Consider the following 21,826-nt stretch of genomic DNA (forward strand, 5'->3'; position numbering starts at 1 on the left):
AAACAGTTGCTGTTGTCAAGGATGGAATGATGTTCATGGAATAGTTATGAAACTAAGGCTTGGTCAATACAGTTTTTGTACTGCTATAACTATTTCAGTTAAGGGTGTGATTGTTTTAATGAGTTAGTTATACCAGTACAACACCTAATTTGGATTTATGGGAATAAGCTATATTGGCATAAGTCCCTCTTTATACCAGTGTGGTATCCACAGTAGAGGATTCAGGGCCGGCTTTAGGTTGATCCCCCCCGAATTGGGCCCCGAGCCCTAAAGAAGAGTGCCTAACTTAGGTGCCTTTTTAATTTTTACTCACCCGGCGGCGCTCCGGGTCTTTGGCAGCACTTCAGCAGCGGGTCCTTCAGTGCCGCGGAAGACCTGGAGCGAAGACCCGGAGCGCCACCGGATAAGTCATCCCTGCTGGGGCCCTGTTGAAACTATTTGAATTGGGACCCACACTTCCTAAAATCGAGCCTGAGGGGATTGTATTGTTCATATACCAGAATAGTTAAAGCGATACAATTTGTGTGTGTAGATAAGCTTGAAGTTTAAAGATGGATGTCCAAAAACCAAATAAGCCCACTTTGGTTCATGCACCGAACACTGCTGATTTCAGGTTCTGATGGACTGATAAGGAAAGTGAATTTCAAAGAGGAAGAGGCTCTTTACTGATAAAGTTTTATTGCCAGTCTCTGAGTTCTGTTTCTTTTCCATCATAAGAGCGTTCCAATTTTATCTGAGGAGACAGAGGTAGTCGCTCAGATAACCAGGTCCCAGACAATTCAGTAAGCTCCTCCCACATTTGAAATGTGTCTGAAAACCAATGGAATTGGTGGAAAAATACTAGCACCCTCTTTGGATTTTATCCAAAATCACAAGTTAGACAGCTGCCTGGAGGTGACAATAGTATGAATGGAGCTTCTTTAAGGCAGTTATGTTGGAATAATTCCATTCACTAACACCCAGCTCATTGGAAATTACCTGTGAATGATGTAAGATCATTGGAGAAAACTAACTTTTGTGAGTTTGTCAGAAATTTCACTTGCAGTCTGACTTGTTCTGAAAAGTTACTGCATTACAGTACAAAGTCTTCTATGAAGTGAAAACAAATGGGCATAATCTTGGCAATCCAGTATAGTTTTTCTAAAGTCAGAACAGGGGGCTGTGCAACTGTTGAAATAGTTTAATATATTAAATCCTTTACCTCCAAGAGAAATGGATTAACATTTTGAATGGGTCCTGTCTAGGTCCTAAAAGACATTTTGTTCAAACTTCAAAATTACTGCATAATTGATTCTGTATAGAAGAGACCCAGTTCTGGAATGTGGTGTGGTCATACTATCTCTGACTTCAGCCAAGCTTATCTGTTATTTTTATGATCATTAAAAATTTATGAGTTAAAGGGTTATTGTTTAATACTGTATGCAGAGTGCAGTTATTCCTTTAACTGCCTATCTTTTTATTGCAGGGGAAGACTGAAAATGTGCAGAAAGCTGGTTTTGTCAAAGGCCCAGTGTTCAAAGGTGTTGCTTCTAGCCGCTTTTTGCCCAAAGGCACCAAGACAAAGGTTAACCTTGAGGAACAAGGAAGACAGAAGGTGTCTTTCAGCTTTAGTTTAACAAAGAAAACCTTGCAGAATAGATTTCTGACTGTTCTTGGAAATGAAAAACAGAATGAAACTCAGAACTCCCCAGCTACACCCCTTCCAACTGACTTTGCCCCCAAAATTAAAATGGACCTTGGGGATACCTCTGGTTCAGCAGAAGAATCTTCACCACCAAAACCAAAGGTGGAATTGGGCAAGATCCATTTTAAGAAGCATCTGCTCAGTGTAACAGCAAAGCCACTGTCAGCTGCTGTAGCACCACCATCATCGCTAGCAGCTGTAGCACCAGCAGAAATACCAGCAGCAGCAGAATTGCCATTGACATCACCTCCGCTGCTCTCCCAAACAGCATCTCCACCACCACCAGTGCTAACAGCAGTAGCTTTTCCCCAACCACCTACAGCAGTATCAGTGACAGCAGCACCGCTTCTGCTACCACCTGTAGAATCAGAAGTCCAAACTTCAAAAGAGCTATCAAATGCAGTAGCAAAAGAAACTTTAGAACTGGACGTTAAACAGGATTCTGCATCTAACAGTTCCGAAGAACATGTAACTCAAAATGTGTCTGAGCAAATGGAAATAACTTCACAGCAGGAAGATTCCCATATTGGGAAGGAGGAAGAAATTTCAAACAGCTCAAGAAGTGTTTCTTTGTGCTCCAAAAAGCAGGGTTCTAAGAGGAAATTTTCTCAATCTGATGCCACGTTACTGGGTTCTGAATCTGATGAAGATTCTATAAGGACTTCTTCAAGTCAGAGATCACATGAATTAAAAATATCAACAAGTACAGAAAAGGAAGGAGATCCAAAAAAGAGCTCAACTTCTCTCAAAAGTGAAGATTCGGTGAAATCTTCCTCACGATCTAAATCGGACAGAGATGAGAAACATTCTAGCCACTCAAAACCAGAGAGAGACTCTAGGTATATGTCCTCCCGGTCTAGGTCAGACAGGGACAGAAGACGGAGCAGGTCTCATTCTCGTTCTAGGTCTGACAGAGGTTCTAGAACCAGCTCATCCTATTCAAGATCAGAACGCTCTCATTATTATGAATCTGACCGAAGATACCATAGAAGTTCCCCTTACAGAGAGAGGACAAGGTATTCACGTTCTTACACAGATAGCAGGACAAGAGAGAGTTCTGATTCAGAAGATGAGTATAGGAGGACCCATTCCAAGTCTAGTGACTCAAGACGTACGTCATCTCATTCTTCCTCATACAGGGATTCTAGAACTTCTTCCTACTCTAAATCAGACCGGGACAGCAAAACAGAGTCTTCTTATGCTGAAACAGAGAGGAGAGGAAAGTCTTCAAAATCAGATAGAGAATCAAAAAGGACTTCAGAAAGTGAAGTATCAAAAAGATGTTCTCCCCTTAATGAGCTGGGTTATCGAAGGGGGTCATCCCATTCTAAACCTGATAGTAATGTGAACTCTTCCCATTATAAGTACACCCCTACAAAGACTTCTGCACCAAAGTCTGATAAGTCTAAAAGTTCTTTCTGTTGTACAGAATCAGTTGAAGTCAAACAGCAGTCTAATTCTTTAGATTTAGAGACACCTTGTCTAAAAAGCAATGAGTTGAGAATGACTATTATAAAAAAGTTTGAAAGGGAAAAGACGGTTTCTCCATTCAGTCAATTAAATGATTCACCTACTTTTAAAAAGCTAGATGAATCAAAAGATGGTTCTCCTAATTTGAAGTCTGAACTTATAGGAAATGATTGCCATGACAGTATTAAGGAACCAGAAAATTTAATAAAAGTAAAACGCGATCAATTAAGAACTTATTGTCCCATAGAACTGAATATAAATGGGTCCCCAAAGGGTAGATCTGATGACTTGGCAACTTTCTGTGTCTCCAAAACAGAGGATATTGCAATGTCTTTTGATGATAGTCTAGGTAGATCAGAGGAATCACCATTGATAAAAAGTAATAAATTTTGTGTGTTGCCATCTAATGGATTTCAAAGTGTATATAAATCTAAAGAACAAGATTTGAATGATTCTCATATACAGTCTAATGAATTCAACAGCTCATTTAAAGAAAGAGAGGCTCCAGTTCCTTCAGAGCAAGATGAAGTTATTTCTTCTCCTGTTACGAATGTAGATCATTCTGAAATGTTAGTTAAAAAATTGGATAATCTGGGAACTCCTTGTAACAGAACCAAAGATTCAGACTTTTGCTACATTTCAGATGATACTAGTCCTTCTTTGTATCATTCAGAAGTTGAAATTGAAGTTGAGCCCACTGATATAAAAGTTACTCAAGAAACTTTAATGGACATTCATGTAGAGCCACAAACGGTGACATGTGATTATAAAAACACGGAGGATCAAAATTCAACGAAGTCTGCATGTGAAGATGAACTATATGATATTAGTTCCTCCCATGAGCCAAGCCTAACAGTAGATAGTTTAAGCAGAGATTCTTCCCAAGAAGAATGCTCCCTGGAAATCAAATCAGACAATGAAATTATTACACCACAACCAGAGGAAAACCTTGCTTCCAGATTGGATAGAGCCATGCAGAATGAAAGTGAAGAATGCTTGCAACATTCTGAAACTGAGATGATGATTGAATTAGATGCCCAGCAAATTGGTCCTGATTTAGAAAAAGGAAAACCATCATTTAAAAATGAGCATTCATATTATTTAGAAGTACCAGTAGAACACTTAGAAAAAGAGAAACCAGTTGAGGAAAGTTCTACCATCTTCACTGAAAAAATCAGGTCTGATTTTAAGGACCAGTCTCTGGAAGTCTCAGTTGGCAATGATGAAGAAAATGAGTCAGTGGTGGTTTCTGCTTTTTCAGAGGCTTTGTTTCCATCTTGTGATGTCATTGTGACTGCAGAAGAAACAGAAACTGTAGTTCAAGCTGCCACCTGTGACAGTAGTGGCAATACTTCTGAATTCATTTCTACTCATAACGATGATTATTCTGATACGGCAGAAAGTGAGAGTGAGCAGGACAGTGAAGAAAGCGATACAGAGGATTCTGATGACAGTGTTCCAAGGAACCGTCTTCAGTCAGTTGTGGTGGTTCCTAAGAATTCCACTCTAAGTATGGAAGAAAGTAGTCCTTGTTCATCTCGGAGCAGCCAAGGTAATACACGTTACTCTGATAATTGGGAAGACGATAGGCCAGAGTCCAGCAAACCTTACTATGAAGAAAGATCAGAGAATACAGCAAATAAAAATGGTCCACATATTGAGAACAAGTGTTCTCCTTCTAGGGGGATGGACAGGAGTCTAGCTACATCTACTGAGCTGAATAGAAAGGAAGCTGAAGATCTCCAGCCTGATATTTCTCAGCCTCAGAGTGATGGAGTTGATAGTACAAGTCAGACAGACCTAACACCAAATTCTAATGGCAAACCAAATCCAGATGAAAGAATATTGAAAGAATTGATGTCATTAGCTAGACCGCTTGGCAGACAGCAAGACGAGCAGCCATTTTGTTTTTCTGAGAGCTTTGAAAGTGCTGAAAATAAATCTAGGCACCAGACAAATTTTTCCAAGCCAGACAGCAGGCAAGGAAAGAGTGGGTTCAGTAATGTATCTGGTACAGGAGAGTTCTCCAGATTGGATGGTTTTCATTCAACAGAGGACTTGGGTAACCTGGGGTGGGACTTCTCTCAACCAGAGAAACCCAGTAGCACATACCAGCAGCCTGACAGCAGCTATGGAATGTACTCGGGTTACGTTTGCCAGCAGGGTTCAGGATCATACAGTGGCTCACAGAATTACTGGCAAGGCAATGGCTGTTGGGACCCAAGGTTTGGTAGTAGGCCCTCTGGAATTAATTATGAACGAATACAAGGGCAGGTACCAGATTCCCTAACAGAGGACCACGAAGGGTATGAACAGGATGACAATTGGGATGATGATTGCAAAGCTCACTTTCCTAGCCAGGCAAGTAAATTTCATTCTCTCAGTGATAAAGAAAAGGGTTCTGTGCAGGCACATGAGATAAGCAGTAATTCGGCAAAGGAACCAACAGTTGTAAATGAGAAAAAAGAGCAGGCAAGCATTTTGGAAAAAAATGATGTGAAAGAGCGAGGACCACCAAAGAAAAGAAGGCAAGAATTAGAGAGTGACTCTGAGAGCGATGGAGACCCAAGAGAGAGAAAGAAAGTAAAAACAGATGGAGAAGGGGAGCAGTCGGAGTCCTTGCCTCAGGGTTCAGTAGTGGTTCGCCCACTGTGTATCATGGAAGAGTTCAGAGACCCACAACGCTGGAAGGAGTGTGCCAAGCAAGGAAAAATGCCCTGCTACTTTGACCTTATTGAGGAAAATGTGTATTTAACAGAAAGGTAACTAATGGATTTTCACCTGTTTGCTTCTAATAGTTTACATTTCAGTTTATCGAACATTTAGAAAGATACAACAATCTTCTCCGAGCAGTAGGAGAGTGATGAGAGAGAGGGAATATCACATTTTCACCACTTAAGAAAGCTTTTCATAGAGAAGAGGAAGGATTAGCCATGAGAGGTGTGGAGAGAGAAGGTCAAGATTATCAGATTCACTGGCAGTCCGTAGAAACATGTTAGAGCAAAATGTAGCCAAATGGAGGGGTGATAGTCATAAGTGCTTGGAGGAATTTAGCTCCTGCTAGTATTAATTGGCTATGCTGGTTTAATTTTCACATGCAGTGCTTAAAAAAAAATTGGTTGTCTTTGCTGTTGAGTGGCCTGATAAGCTGAAGATTGAAAATTAGGGGTGCATTTGAGGCTGCTCAGGTCCATGCTAGTTAGCACTTATTATTCTCATACATCTCCGTGTACCCATGGCAGTTCATAAGAATGGTTTTCATTATTTTACCTCCCTTTTTGTTATATACCATTCATCTGAACTTCATGTGAGTATACAGGAGCCTGGAGCATATAGAAACTTCTCTTCAGGGCTTGACATATCCATTTGCCTGTGGCCTCAGGCAACAGATTTTTTTTTCTCAGGACAGGTGAATGGCTGTCTTGACTGCAGGAAGAGAGGTTTTGCACTGTCAATGTGGGTTTTAAATGTTACATATGTAACCACTTGTAAATAAAGAATATAATTTTAACACTCCCAGAATTGCAATCTGAATGTTTAAAAGATGACAGCTAATTGCAAATTATTTTATTTCCTGTTGCATAGGAATATTTGATGTATTTTTACTATATCTTATCACTGAACCAGACATTCTGGTTTCCATGCTCTGGGAATGGCTAAAAACATGATGCTTCAGAGCCAGACATCCCTTCCCTCTCAGAAATGTCAGCACACAATTGTCTAGTGCTGTAAAGGAATGGGTATAAAAGTACTCTGGTGGCCCTCATGGCAATGAACTTAAACTCTGAATTATTTGATTATAGTTAATTTATGTTATATGTAAACATTAATAATTTTGCCCTTTTGAAATCTAGCTGTGGTATGTAACTCAGCAGGTTTACTGTATGATCTGCGAAATAATACTTAATTTCTTTTAAATATAATGGCCTGTATTTTCATCAAGTGATTCCTTGTTCTCATACAATTGGATGAGGTAATAAGTAGTACTTTATCATTCTTTTCATAGGTTTGAATACCTCAGCCAAGTTCTGTCCACTTGTTATCCTTTTTAGGACCCCCCCCCCCCCCAAAGGTCCCATTTATGACACTATTTACGATTAGCGCCCTACAAGCTGTGTATCTTGCACTGTGATGCGAGAAACACAAATTTGATTCCCAGTCCTGCTCTCTGGTTCTTTAGGCTGCTGAAGGACAGCATGAACCCTGGGGCAGAAAGACTGTTTTGCCCCTGAAATACAGGTACAATCTTTCTGAAGACTTCCCCACATATCTCTTCTCCATAAATTGTGGTGACTTGGAATGGTCTCTGCCTATCATTTGTGCCAGCCTAGCTCAGGCTAATTTCTATAAAGATTTTAAGATTTATTCCTTTGAAAATTCTATTCTTACCCTGCACTGAAAAAACTAAGCTAGAGTTTTACCATTACTCAGCGTGTAGCTGCAATGAAATTAAAGTAGGACTGTGCATTAAAAAGAGGTGGAGAATACTTAAATTGCATTAACATCTTGATAGTCTTTTCTGAATATTGCATCTCGTCATGAACTTACCAAAAATAATGCTCCTGACTGCTCTTACATCCTGTTGATGTAAACTGAATAGTTGAACAGTGATTTCTAAAAGGCAAATCAATTTTAGTCCAGTAGCAAATGATAAAGATTGAGTTAATTTTAGATGGAGTGATTTTTGTCTATATGGGTATGTTATAATGCTGCCTTAACCTCCCCCAGGAAGAAGAACAAATCCCATCGTGATATCAAGCGAATGCAGTGTGAATGTCCACCTCTTTCCAAAGAAGAGAGAGCTCAAGGGGAGGTAGCTTGTGGTGAAGATTGTCTCAATCGCCTGCTCATGATAGAATGGTAAGTACTCTTTGGTGAGATGTCAAAACTGAGCTCTTTCCCTGGCATCGAGTATCAGAAGACACCAAGTTTATCTTTGTGTTGCTGTTTGCAGTGACATATATTCGTACGTTGGCCTTTCTCTTTGGAGATCAAAATTTAAATCCTAATGTAGGGCTTGTGAATCAGTGTAGTAGTCTCATACTCATCTCTGAGCCTATCACAAAAGCACTGAAGTATCTGCCCAGGAGGCTCAATGCACTGCAGCCTAGGCTTGAGGGAGGCAGGAATGGGGGAGGTGTAGCTTTCCAGGCTGCTGCCTTGTTTTTCAGTTTTTTCCTCTGTTGCCTACCTCTCCTCTCTCACTAGGCTCTTATCAGGCTCTTTCCTTCCCCTTTATCTTGAGTCCTCTTGCTCGGAAGAAAGAGGCAGCAGGGCTGAGACAGCTGCTGCTCCATGTTTTCAGTTGGCAGGAGGCAAAGAACTGGGCAAAAGGAGCTGCACTAACAGCTGACTGGCAATCAGATTTGCTTCTTCATAGGTGGAGACATAATGATTGTTACCAAGTAAGATGGGAGAAGAGAGATGAATGATATGGACCTTGTAGTATCTAAGACCCTGGATCTCTGATCAGTCCAAGCTCTAGAGCAAGGGCAGGCAAACTTTCTGGCCTGAGGGCCACATCGGGTTTCGGAAATTGCATGGGAGGCTGTGCCTCCCCAAACAGCCCGGCGTGGCCCGGCCTTGCCCCCTATCTGATCCCCCCCCTGCTGCTTGTCCTCTGACGTCCCCCTCCCCCTCAGACTCCTGCCCCTTTCACCCTCCCCCCTGGTTCCCTGACAGTCCCCCTCCCCTCCCGGGACCCTTGCCCCATCCATCCCCCCACTCCCTGTCCCCTGACTGCCACCTCTAACCCCTCATCCAACCCCCCCTTCTTGACTCCGCCCCCCACCAGTACCGCTGCCCCCATTCAACCCCATTCCCCACCCTCTGACTGCCCTGACCCCTATCCACACCGCCACCCCCTGACCACTACCCCTGCCCTCTATCCGACCCCATCTGCTCCCTGCCCCTTTACCACACTGCCTGGAGCACCAGCAGCTGGTGGTGCTACAGTCGCGCCGTCCGGCTGGAGCCAGCCACACCAACGCATCTCAGAGCACCGGGTCAGACCGGGATCTGGAGCTGCACTGACCTGGGAGCTTGCAGCCCTGCCACCCAGAGTATTGCGCTGGTGGCACAGTGAGCTGAGGCTGCAGGGAAGGGGCTGGGGGCTAGCCTCCTGGGCCAAGAGGGTCCCGCAGGCTGTAGTTTGCCCACCTCTGCTCTAGAGGCAGGGAAGGGGGCAGTCTCTTAGGAAGAAGCCATATAAAATATACAGGACAGATGCCAGTATGTTGGTTTAATCACAGTAACACTGCGGATCTAAAGAAATCTTAGTCTAAATATAAACCGTTTGAACATTGCTTGTCAGGCGGTTATACTTTGTAGTGAAATGTTGGTGGGTTTTGCACTGAACTTATTATTTATTGGTTCATGTCGATTTCCCAGCTATTTCCCACGCTGCTTCTGTTGTCACTGCCAACCCACTGGGAGTTGATTGTTCTGTTTCCTCTACTCAGTTCTTCCAGGTGCCCAAATGGGGACTACTGTTCCAACAGGCGGTTCCAGAGGAAACAGCATGCAGATGTTGAAGTGATCCTAACTGAGAAAAAAGGCTGGGGACTGAGAGCTGCCAAAGATCTCCCATCGTAAGGCTTTCCTCTTCATGTGACCTTTAATTGAGTTATTTCTCAACAAATAGCTAGATACTATAGCCAGTACTCCATTCTTGTCCTCCTTGGCCTCTGTTTCTCCTACTGTTTGTCACATACTCCTTGAAATCTTGTGCTCTCTTTTTGTGACTCTGTTTCCTACTATCTCACCTCCCCTCTGATCACTCTTTGGATACTTTGTTGGTTCTTCGTCCTCCCTCTCCTTGTGTGTGTGTGTGGGGGGTCCCCACAGGAATTGGCTCTTGGTCCTCTCCCCTCTTTCCTTTATAAGCCTATGTCTGGGTAATCCCATCTGCTCATGTGCTTTTAACTACCATTTTTACACTGATGATTCAGGGGTCTGACTTTCCATGCTTAACTTGTCTACCTCTAGCTAATCCCACATCACAGCCTGCTTGACATTTAAACTTAAGGTGGCCAAAACTGAACTCCTGATCTGTCCACTGAAATCCTCTCTATTCCCCTTAATTTTCTGACTGTAACTACACCACCATCCTTGTGGCTGAGACCAATTACATGGGAGACATCTTTGACTTCTCTCGCTGAACTGATCTGTAAGGCCGCAGTCATATTACATCCTTCATATCTCCCCTCCACACCCAGCTCTGCTGTAATGCTTTTGAGAAATCAGCCATTTAATGATGGCAGATGGGGGTATTGCTGGTACTTATTTGTTGTAAACCTACATTTATTTTAACTATATCTCTCTCTCCCCACCCCAACACACACACACCCCTTGTTACTTCTTTAAGTTTGGAAACTCTGTGGGGCAAAGGCCATGGATTCATGTGTTTGTACAGTGCCTAGTGCAAAAGGGCTCCAGTCCTTATCAGGGCCTACAGGCATGATTGTAATACAAATCTATTATAATAGTGCCAAGAGACCCCCGATTAGTATTGGAGCCAAGTTGTAAAAGATGCTGTGCAGAGTTACAGGCCCGGCCCTGAAGAGCCTTCATTCACAGGTGTAACAAAGTATGGTACTCAGAAGAAAGACAAGGAGAAGAGTAATGGGAGGCATATGCTTTTATATAAGTGAAATATGCACAGCTAGGTGGTTTCAGGCCAGTTAAATTTTCTTAAAATATATCTGAGACGTCCCTACTGGCACTCTACCAACTTAGGATTTGGCTGTTTCCCACAAGCACAGTAGAAAGGAGTTAGGGAGTGGGGGGAGCACTGACGTGAGGACAGGATAGTGTCTGCGTAGACTAGTTTAGGGCAGGTACTCCATGCTAAAGAGACAGTTTGGAAGAAGTTGCAAGGGTACTTATGGGGGAAGCAGACAAAATGGTCTGTGAAGGAGGCAGGGGGAGACTTCATTAGAGACAAAAGTGGATAAGTAGGGAGAGGGTAAGTTGTAATGGCCTTAAAGGTAAATTCTGTGCTTAAATACTTGGATACATTTTCCTGACTGCTTATTTAGTTTAGACAGCATCATTTCCCCCCCCTCTAAATATATTTCATATCCTTTCAGAATCTAAAGAGAAAATTCAAGTGTTTCTCTATAGAATGTGGTAGGTAGATTTTCTCCTGCAAAACCTTTTGTAGTTGCACACTTGGTTGTCTGAAGAGCCAGTGTTGTGCATTGGCAATTGCATCAGGCTCTGAAATTTGCTATTCAAAAGTCCGTGAAAGGGAGCAGTAAATCTGTTTTTTGTCTCAAGTGCATGTGACTTTGGGAAGTTTTAGATGACTGTGCCTTGTATTTTGCTATGCAACGATCTTCTGGTGTCTTGGAGTTTTTAGTATGTTCCCTTGGAAATTCTGGTTCTTTGCTAGTTTTTAACAAGAGGGCACATTTGGTCTTGTAGCAACTAGAAATATTGCTGTCCTCTCAATTATATGAGCTTTTGCATGAGGAAGACGGAGGGAGTTTTAATGTGAAGCAGTCCTTCACAAATGAGCCACAATAGTGCTTAAAATGTAGCGAAAGCTGAGCAGCATATTTAAAGCAATATGTTTAACTGGCGACTTCTGTACTGAAAGTCCATGTGAAAGGTAAATAACCAGTCTTTCAAAGCTATGGTTATCTTATGTATTGATTATTGAGAGTAGTCACAATCGATCCTCACTTGTACAGAGCTTTGATAAGGATGAGCTTGAGAGGTGTGACAGTGGCTAGCAAATCAGTTATGAGGTTGCAGTGTAATATAGTATCAAAAATAATTTTGATTGATTCTGGCCTGGATATGCAAAGGCATCACAGTTTAGACCCTCACAGCTGTCCCAGAGGTGTGTCTCTCTACATCTTTGGGAATAGTGGATTTGGTACTGGGCTCCTCCATATTAGAGAATGGATGTAAACTGGGGAGGAGTTCAGAGAGGAGCAGCAAAATATTGAGGAGACAGGACTGACTTGGGATGACTTGGGAGGAAAAATGTAAAGAAGGAAGTCTGTATAGTTTGGCACAGTAACGCTGAAGGTGAAAGGGACATAAACCCAGGAGCTGGGTTGGCCCAGCCTGGTTTGCAGCTGGTTTTAGTGCAGGCACTCTTTTTTAGCTCAGTGCTGCTGTTTTTCTCCTCACTGTGCTCCCATGCCCTGATGGTAGCACTGCTGCCACATCCTAGAGTCAATGATTCTGAGTTCAGAGTTGTGCTGAAGCATAAAAGCCCAACAGAAAGTGCAGTCAGGACTGTAGAAGGTAAAAGAGCTAGCTGGAGCAATAGAGCGTCCATCTGAAAACTGCTACCGACTTCCCAGGGGGGCTGAGTTCTGCCTCATTGTACCCACCCCCGACAGAGGCAAGGAAAAACCCAGCTACTTCATGAGAGAATCATGTGATGGTGTCTAGGTGATCTCAGTTGTGGAATACAGGAGTTGGGGCTTTCTGAGGTACCGGGGCCTGGTTTATTGGATAAACGGGGCAGAGGAGATGGAATAGAGGAGCCTGACTTATGAACACAGGCTCTTAGAAGAGATGGGTAACAGACGTGAGTTGAGATATAGATGGGCTAGACTACAGATTACAGGAGTTCAGGTCCACGCTTTGGTGTAGCAAGTGAGGAATGTTCAATTCAAGTGGAGCTCAAGAGGGTACCGTCACTTCCTCCCCATTGTCCCCCTCTTCATGATCTATCCTTTGATGTTTGCAGGCTATGAAGCTCTAGGGAGTGAAAGGAATTTTTTAGGATGTGATGAGAAAGTGTAACGGGGATTAGTGGGATGACGTTAAGAAAAGGAAAATTAAGGGAAATATCAGGAAAAAATTCTCGACAGTGCAACCTACCTGCCAGAGGAAGTGTGGAAAGCCTGAAGCATTTCAAGCCAGATTGGTTAAAGGTTGTAGTTAAGGTTAAAGCCAGTTTTCTGCTTGGAACTTGACTTTTCTAAGTGCTCTAAAACCTACAAGTTACTCAGATTGACTTGAAATTTGATGTGCCTCATGAGGGACACCAGGTTCTCTTACTGATCCAAATTTGGAGACCATTTTGGAAATCAAGGCCCTCCTGATATACAGTGCCCTTCCCCCCCCCCCCATCTCCCAAAATTCCAGCTTACTTAAAGTGGAGAGAATTTGGCAACCTTTTTTGCTTACAGATTGAGATCAAACCAAGGCTTACGTCATTGCACCAGGGTCTCCAACACTCAAGGGTTGCCCCAATAGAGTGCCTAGCACTCACCAGCCCTTTGAGGGAAATCAAATTAAAACATTAGTTGAAAAAGAGTTTGCTTCTCTTTTTCAGCTTATTGCAAGACTCACGACTTGTGCTTATTCTCACTCCTAATAGACTACACAGAGCAGGCCCAGACAGAGGCGTTAACAGGATTGTTAGCCTTCAAAATTTCACACTAGCAGGATAGCTCAAGAGAATAAGCAGTCCTTTGAATCTGACCTATCTAGTGCCTGTTTGAGTCCTACTTTGATCAGAAATCTGGAAAAGATTGGGAAGCATATTGTTAAAATCTTTCTCTGCCAGGGTTTTTTATTTTGTGGAAACGTAATCAAAGGTTTTTTTTGGGGGGGGGGGGGGGGGCGGGCGGAATGGGACAAAAAACTCCACACTAGCCATAAGGAGAGGCATTTTAGGAAGTGGAGGGTGTCCTACCCCTCTGCAGGGGCCTGAGCCCCTGTCCCTGCCCACTGTGTGTTCTGGGATCTGGGGGACCCTGTTCCACTTGGGGTATCTGAATCCATCTCCCTGCCCCTCTATGTGGGCTGGGATCAGTAGTGGGAGTGGTGAAGGTAATGCATATTTAAATATCTGAAATCCAGGAAATGAATAGGTCAGATACATATCGCTAGAATGTGTGGAGTTGGGACCTGGTTTGGAGGAGGGATGGACTGGGTGGACCTGGGGCATGGCGGAGGAAGCCTGGCTGAAGCAGCAGCAGGAGTCCCAGGCTGGAGGTGGGCAGTGAGAGTGAGGGACCCAGCTGAGTGTGCAGCTCGGGCTACATAACCAAGATAGCGTGTGGCCCTCCAGTAAGCTGCTGCCTCTGATACAAGCAGCATAGGACAGGAGACAGCAAAGAGAAACTTCTTACATATTAATGGCTTTTACAGTGCCAGATAATGGCTTAATGGGATGGGAAGGGATAGCTGGAAATGTTGGGAGGGCTACGTGTTGTGGGGAGTGATGGGGCAGGAGGTAGAGGCGAGAGAGGCACCATTCTTCTCTTATGCTTAAAATTACAGTAACAATCATATAATAAAACTGTCAAGGTTTTGGGACATAGACCATGGAGGAGATTTCTCTTACAGGACCCGTCAGCAGCCACATGCTGCAAACATTTCAAAGCACGGCCGTTATCACCATTCTACTACAACAAAAGGTAGAAGAGTGGAGAGGATCATTGTGGAATCATGTAGCAATTATGTGGTCTAGTGGCAAGACCTCTGGACTGAGACTATTCCTAGACGTGCCACTGGCCTGCTGGGTGACCTGGGGCATGTCACTTTGCCCCTCTGCACTCAGTTTCCCATTTGTAAAATGGAGGTAATGATCTACATTTCTTTGAGATTTACTGGTTAAAAAAAGGCCTGTATAAAATCTAGGTCTTTTGATTATTACTTAGCCATAGTAGCATGTCTGCTGCAAACCTTGGCGCGAACTATAACTGCTTACATGACCACTAACTCCTACCAAAAAAAATTCTCTTTTCAACAAAGCCAGGAAATTAAATGGGAAAAAACTTTTAATGCAAAGTTAAAGTTGCCTGGTGATAGCTTATGCCCTTCCAGAACATTGAGTTCAGAAAACACAACGCTTACACAACTATAACTCTGTCCTCTTTGAGCAGCAACAACCCTAACACACACACTGCCACTCAGCCTTTTCACTGTACTGAACAGGCACTGCCTGCACGTGCTCTATGCTCAAACACAACCTATTCTCCCTGTAGGAATACACACTCTGTGAAATTTTACAACCCCTGCACACTTGCACACAGAATACCTCCTAAGCCTATACTTTCTTCTACCTACTCATCATTAAATCACAGATTGCTCTCATATTCTACCTCGCCACTGACAATACCCATGGCAAGAAGTTCCCAGTGTCCTGCAACTGACACATTTACAATTCTGTACTGAAATGATGCAGACTGAAACCTCAAGGTATTTATGTATCTCTTTCCTCTGATACCACACATGGCGGGAAGGGAAGGCTCAGAACAGATCTCCTCAGATCACAATCACAACTCTTTCAAACTGCTCGAAATTTTTCCTCCACCATTCAGTACAGTTACACCTAACACAGTGAATACAACTTGAGCGAATGCAGATAATTCTCAGTAGCTATTACCAGCTCCAGTGGGGCAGAGTTGTGGTTGGATGGGCATTTACCTTAACTCTGTATATCAGGAGTTTTAGCATTGCAGAATTTGATGCTCTGGAAAGGCTCAGGCTATCACCAAGCAATCATAATGCTGTGCTAATGAAGTTTTTTTGCCATTTAATGTACTCTATAGCATGATCCTGTGATGACTCTGAGGGATATGGAGCAGATGACCTAATAAAGTCTCTTCCTTCTCTGATTTTGGGTTCATCTTTTCCTAAAAATACAAAGGATACTTAGTCCCCTCTTCATCCCTGCCCACAAGGTCAACGAGGTACAAAATGAGGCCATCACAGATAGCTTTTCATGGGGTTTTTCCCAAATCTGACAATGCACATTCTGCTGAAACTCCTTATAGTCTTCATATCAAAGAACTTCCTCAGTAAAATATAATATGCTTATATGATAGACTCAACTTAGCAAGGAACTTGTATTCTTCTCTGAAGTGCTTTCATGTTGCTTTGTAAATAACTGTGATAACGTTAGTTTAAAAAAATCCCAATTGCCCAAAGTATAATGCACTTAAAACTGATTATTTCAATACAAAAATCTAAGCCATATTGACAGCTCTAACAGCCAATTCTGTGAGTGTGTCTCAACAACAATAACTTTCATCCTTGGTATTTAACTTGGTTTGCTCCTAAGCAGATACTGATGCTTTTCCTCCTGGGGTCTTGCAGTAACACGTTTGTGCTGGAATATTGTGGAGAAGTGCTGGATCACAAAGAGTTCAAAGCCCGAGTGAAAGAGTATGCCCGAAGTAAGAACATTCACTACTACTTCATGGCACTGAAAAATGATGAGGTGAGTGGCAGTGTATATACATTTGTAGGAGGGAATATCGTGTGTGTACACAGCTCTAGGTAAATACAATTTTACTTGAATGTGGCATGCACAAATAGCAGGTTTTTTTCTCAAAGTCCAAATCCCTGTTTTTCATTTAAGCCCTTTTACCTGACAGGAGCTATATCAAACAGTGTTAATGGCTACTTATAGCTAATTTAAGCTATTGATATACCAGTAGTTCTTCTTTCGTTGTCTTCTGTAAATCGCTGCTCTTGGAGTTAAATCCCTAACTGGATCTGGAATAGTTACAAGCCTAAGGAAGATTCATAGGCCCTAAGGCTCTGAGGGGACCATGTCTGTAAAAATACATTTTAATATTTTTCTTTTCCACGTAAGCAATTTCTGTAGTTGGCCATGGGGTTGTTGTTATATGGTCACGAATTTGGGGGGAGAGGGTGCAGTAGAATAGTGTGCCCATTTGTGAATGGGTGGGCAACATGGTACATGAGATAATCTTTGTATTAAAACATGATCTATGTGACAAAAACATTTCAGATCTCCTGGTGTGGACATTGCTGGGGGCTGCATGGGTGGGAAATAATTGTTAAGATTTAAAATATAATAATAACCCCAGAACCAAGGAGAAATACGATGCATACTGTCTTAATACTATGGATAACAATGTAAATCAAATAAGTGTGTTTTCTCATACACAATTTTTATTACGAAACCTTTTTTCTCCAAAGCTATTACGGCTGATGCACAAAACAGGAAAGAATTATTAAAATTCTTATGGAAGTTTTCACCTTCAGCTTGCTACATACGCATGCTGACTTTTGCTTCTGCCATAGCACAGAGGAGAGGAAGAGTGCTTTTTGCTATAATTACTTTTCACTTTCAGATAATAGATGCAACCCAGAAAGGAAACTGCTCCCGTTTCATGAACCACAGCTGTGAACCAAACTGTGAGACACAAAAGGTGAGCTTCAAAGAAAACCTCCTGCTGCTTTGTTTTCAGTTTTGTTTCCGAGTTTTAACATGCTCAGTAGAAAATTCATTTGCCATTGATCTTTGCGCCTCTATCATTCAATCACTGCTATTCAAAAGTAAATATATACCTTGGAAACCGGCTAATGCAGACACTTCAGTTTGGGATTTTAAGATCCTTCAGAGATGTTTTCTGCCTCTTGGAGGGTTAGCAATGTCTCTTGCCAGAGTTCCTTCATTTAATGTAGAAACTGGAGGGTCAAGCCTGGGTATTATAATAATCAATATTGTCATCTATTTTTTTCCTGCTGTAGTGGACTGTGAATGGACAGCTAAGGGTTGGGTTTTTCACCACCAAACTAGTTCCATCAGGCTCAGAGCTAACATTCGACTACCAGTTCCAGAGATATGGGTAGGTATTTTCTCTGTTTGTCTGCTTCAGTGTTACGAGTGGGTCTCCCTGAGTGCTCATATAATTAAGAAATTGTGCTGCAAAACTGACCAGTGAAAAGACATCCAAATGTATGTGAACAGTAGAAATCAAATTGGAGGTTAGGGATGAAAAAGGTAATAGGATAATCTAGTCAATGTCCCGTCTAATGTAGGTTTATTCTTGTAGATTTTACAGTATTTCTTTCAATCTGCCTTTAAATGTCCCAAGTCTGGGGGCTTCCCCCATTTCCCTTGGGAGACTATCCCACTGTCCGTAATATGGGAGTTTTCCAGATAATGATTTTATATACTCCTTTTCCTAATTTCATCCCCTTGCTAACTATCCTAGCTGCACCTCTGTTTTACGTAATTCCTGTTTTCCACTTCTGGACCTTTAGTATTCTACAGCTTTGCAAATATTTGTAGACAAATACCATGTTCCTCCTCCCCTTACACACACACTCCCTCTCACTATCCCCCTCCTCCCCCGATGCTTAGACAAGCTACAGCATACCTATTTAACTCTGTCTTTCCTTGTAGATCGGTTACTATATCGTAGTTGTTACTTTTATCTGAAAGTCCTCTAACTTGGAAAGCTAGATGTGCTATTCCAGTTCTTACCCTAGGTTTACAGCGAGATGCTTTTTTCTCCCTGCTTCATACTGTGATGTTGCTGCATTCTGCTGTGTGTCATGTTTGATACGTGAATGAGGCGCTCTAACTTAAACAGAGTTGAATTATAGAGAAATTTATACTCAATGAAAGTTCCTACTAATACCATTTTAAAACATCTTGCCATTTGTTTTAATGAATAGTCCACTCCTACAGACACCATGCCATGTCAGAAGATACTGTATATTTAGAATTTGAGAGCTGGAAATAAATTAGTTTGTCGTAAAATAAATAAATAAATACAAATAAAAAACCACCTATTCTAAAATGTCAATTATTCTCACATGGTCACCCATTCCAAGTAGTAACCAAGCTCAAACCTTGCCAGACTTCTGAAACCAGACCATCTGAGGCCTGTCCACCTACGAGAAGAGTCAGTCTTCAAGCATTCCTATTGATTTCCACTTTTGTTCTAACATACTGTAACTCCCACGATGCATCTGTACGTCAAATTAGTATTTGTTTAATGTACCACTAACTTAATTTTATAAACTGCTGTCCCAGATGAAAATATAGGAGTGTTACTGTGGTAGGAAAATGTTAAGCATTTGTATGAAGTATGCAAACTATTATGAAGACACATGAACTTGCTTTGACATGTTACAAATATCTCCTCAACCCTCTGCAGTCACTTGCAGTGGGGTGTATTGCATCAATGAGCGTGTAGAATATTGCGCATAGGGAAGAGTTCATGAAGTGAAGGAAAGAAATTTACTTCTTATTTTAAAATCCATAACCTTATTTCATATGCAAATTACTTCAAACTATTCAAAAGTGTTAGTTTTTATTCTGGACAAATAGTTACAGCCTGGGTTGAGTCCTCTCAATGGAGAGTCACCATTCTGCTGTCCTATACCCAACCTGGATCTCACATGCCCACAAGCCCACTGGGTCTGGGCAGCATCCAGACACTGTTTGTAGCTGTGATCTGTCTCACTCCCAGAATGCAGACTCCCTGACTAGCACCCTTCTGTAGTACAGTGGATCCTGCAGTCCTGCTGCCCTAGGCCCCAAGACTAGCGATGAACCCCTCAGATCTCCTCAGAGGTCTATGCATGCTATCACGATAGGCCACCCTCATGGGTACTCTGGTGTGCAGTACAACTCTTCAGGGACATGTGGCAGATAAAGTAAGGAATACTGAGGCTTTGCAACGGAACCTTTTAAACATACATACATTTCACTTAGAGTCAGCACAGGAGGTTTACAGATCTATGTACAAATGGCAATACACTTCCCCACTCCTCTGAGACTATGCTCACCCCTTCTGTGTGTCCTTAGGCCCAGTGTATGTGAGAGGTGGGGCTCTTCTTCATGCAGGCCTTCTGCTTCCTGGTGGTGGTCTCCAGTGGGAGAGAGGATCTGGGGCAGACCCTGCCCTTAACTAAATTTGGTCTCCTCTGTCAGGTGATTCACTGGCTGGCTTCAAAGCCCTAATCATGTGGCTAAATTCCCAGCCTGCCTGCCCCTCCTATTCCCTCCCTCCCCCAACCTGCTTCCCTGAGATCCTCCTTTTTAGCAAACCCATTGTTCTAATAGGGGAGTGTTATTCAAAGTTGGTAACCCCTTGATGTGCCTCATATTCAGGCACCAGGCTCCATAACATGAGTAATGATGCAGTCCAACATGACTGTTACAGTCCATGGTGAAGGGCATAAACAAGTTCACACTCAAAATAGAAGCTGAAATACAACATAATTTTCACAAAATCAGACTGGGGACCCAGACAACCCCTCAAATTGTCACTGTTATCTGCAATTTGAAGTTTTAAATTGGTCATTTTTGAGTTCTCTAAATACCAAAAATCTGAACGTGTGAATTGATGAAGAAAACTTTTTTCTCCTGCCCCCTTTTGGTCAGACCAAGCATGAGACTTTCCTCTTCAGAGTAACTTATTGAGAAAGTTATTTTGTGACGTGAGTTTTAGAATTGTTCTGCCATGAGAACCTTAACTGTGTAGTGTCTCAGCCATAATGATAAAGCTCTTGTTTATATTGGGGCTTGCAGGCACTGCTTAGTCAGTGATCAGGCTCCAGTTGTGTTAAGCAGTGTACAAAGGAGTGAAACAAAGACAGGCCCTGAGAAGCTAGTAGAAAAACAGAAGCACTATAGTTAGCTAGGAACAGCCAGGAAAATGAATGAACTCTTGCTTTCTGTCTGTTAGATCTTGACGCAGCCTGGAGTTGAGTTTCCATAAATGTTTGCCCAACTTCTTGTTAAGGAGATATGGGCATACGCTAGCCATAAAGAAACTGCAGAGGTTTGTTTGAGTTTGGGAGAGATTGCATTAGCCAGAACTGAAAGGTCCTACTACATACAGTGGTTTATAACCTTATAGACTGCTTTCTTGTGCAGGAGGGAAATGGTGTGAAACATTCCGTTTAGAAACCATTTGGTTTATATGTTCGATGTAGCAGCTCTTAATTTTTTAGAACAAAATGGAGGAGAAAAAAATACAAACAATCACATGACAAACAGAGTTGTCTTAAGAATGTTTGTTCAAAATTTTCTAATAGCTCTTCAGCAGCCATTTGAAATAACAGCTTAATAGAAAGAAGAAAGGATAAGGAGTGATTATACAACACTGTAATTGTTCTTCCAGGACAGTAAAATTAAAATGCATTTAGTATTTAGGAAAACAAACCCCCTGTGAATGCCATCAGTCTCTTACTAACCTCTGCAAACTAACTTCACATGTCACTCATACCCCCTGAACAGCAAAGAGGCTCAGAAATGCTTCTGTGGCTCAACTAACTGCCGGGGTTACCTGGGAGGAGAGAACAGGGTCAGCATCAGAGCAGCAGGAGGCAAAATGAAAAAGGAACGCTCTCGTAAGAAAGACTCGGTGAGTGTGACCCTTCCTTGTTTGTTTGTACAATCTGCTTTCCATAAAGGGTGACCCAAGGAGGTGATCTTTCTTATCAAAGTCTCAAAAGGCAGCTTTAAGAAGGGGACAGATCTCTTCTGGGATCAAAAAAGTTTAGTGTGACCCAAAGGTTTCATCAAAATATTGCCAACCGCAAACATATTTTACACACCTGTAAAAACGCAAGCAAATGCAGCACACTTAAGGCTTAGGATAGAATGGTTTATTAATATATAATACATGCTCATGTGACTTCTTTGCAAGCTCCCTTGCTTCTTGGCCAAGGCGATTACAAATTCAAATCTCTCACTACAGCTTCAGGGCTCAGCTACTGCAGGAAATATCTGCACTGGTTTAAGTGCAGTCGTTTGGTTGAGATGTTGAACCAGTGCAGCTGTTCCTTGCTTTCTTGCTGTCGGTGAGCCCTGAAGGTGTGGTGTTAGATATGAACTTGCATTCACCTTGGCTTAAAGGCCAACGTGGATATGCATTATATCTGCTTTGACATCAGTTTTAATTGTTGTGTTTGCTG

At 42.3% G+C, this 21,826-nt stretch overlaps 1 protein-coding gene across 2 annotated transcripts in view; it reads left to right on the plus strand.

Annotated features, from left to right (window-relative positions):
- SETD2 (SET domain containing 2, histone lysine methyltransferase) overlaps positions 1–21,826 on the plus strand; it is a 152,444-nt gene that overhangs the window by 35,919 nt on the left and 94,699 nt on the right. For both annotated transcript variants that reach the window (XR_012655158.1, XM_032770627.2), the window contains 7 exons: positions 1,466–5,916; positions 7,883–8,014; positions 9,616–9,744; positions 16,232–16,355; positions 17,239–17,316; positions 17,639–17,736; positions 21,147–21,273. Coding sequence is in view for 1 of the 2 variants with exons in the window: in XM_032770627.2 (XP_032626518.1) it covers positions 1,466–5,916; positions 7,883–8,014; positions 9,616–9,744; positions 16,232–16,355; positions 17,239–17,316; positions 17,639–17,736; positions 21,147–21,273 (5,139 nt within the window). In the remaining variant the exon portion in view is untranslated. The remainder of the gene's footprint in view (positions 1–1,465; positions 5,917–7,882; positions 8,015–9,615; positions 9,745–16,231; positions 16,356–17,238; positions 17,317–17,638; positions 17,737–21,146; positions 21,274–21,826) is intronic.

Source organism: Chelonoidis abingdonii, chromosome 2 (genome assembly GCF_003597395.2).
Source record: "Chelonoidis abingdonii isolate Lonesome George chromosome 2, CheloAbing_2.0, whole genome shotgun sequence".
Lineage (NCBI taxonomy): Eukaryota > Metazoa > Chordata > Testudines > Testudinidae > Chelonoidis > Chelonoidis abingdonii.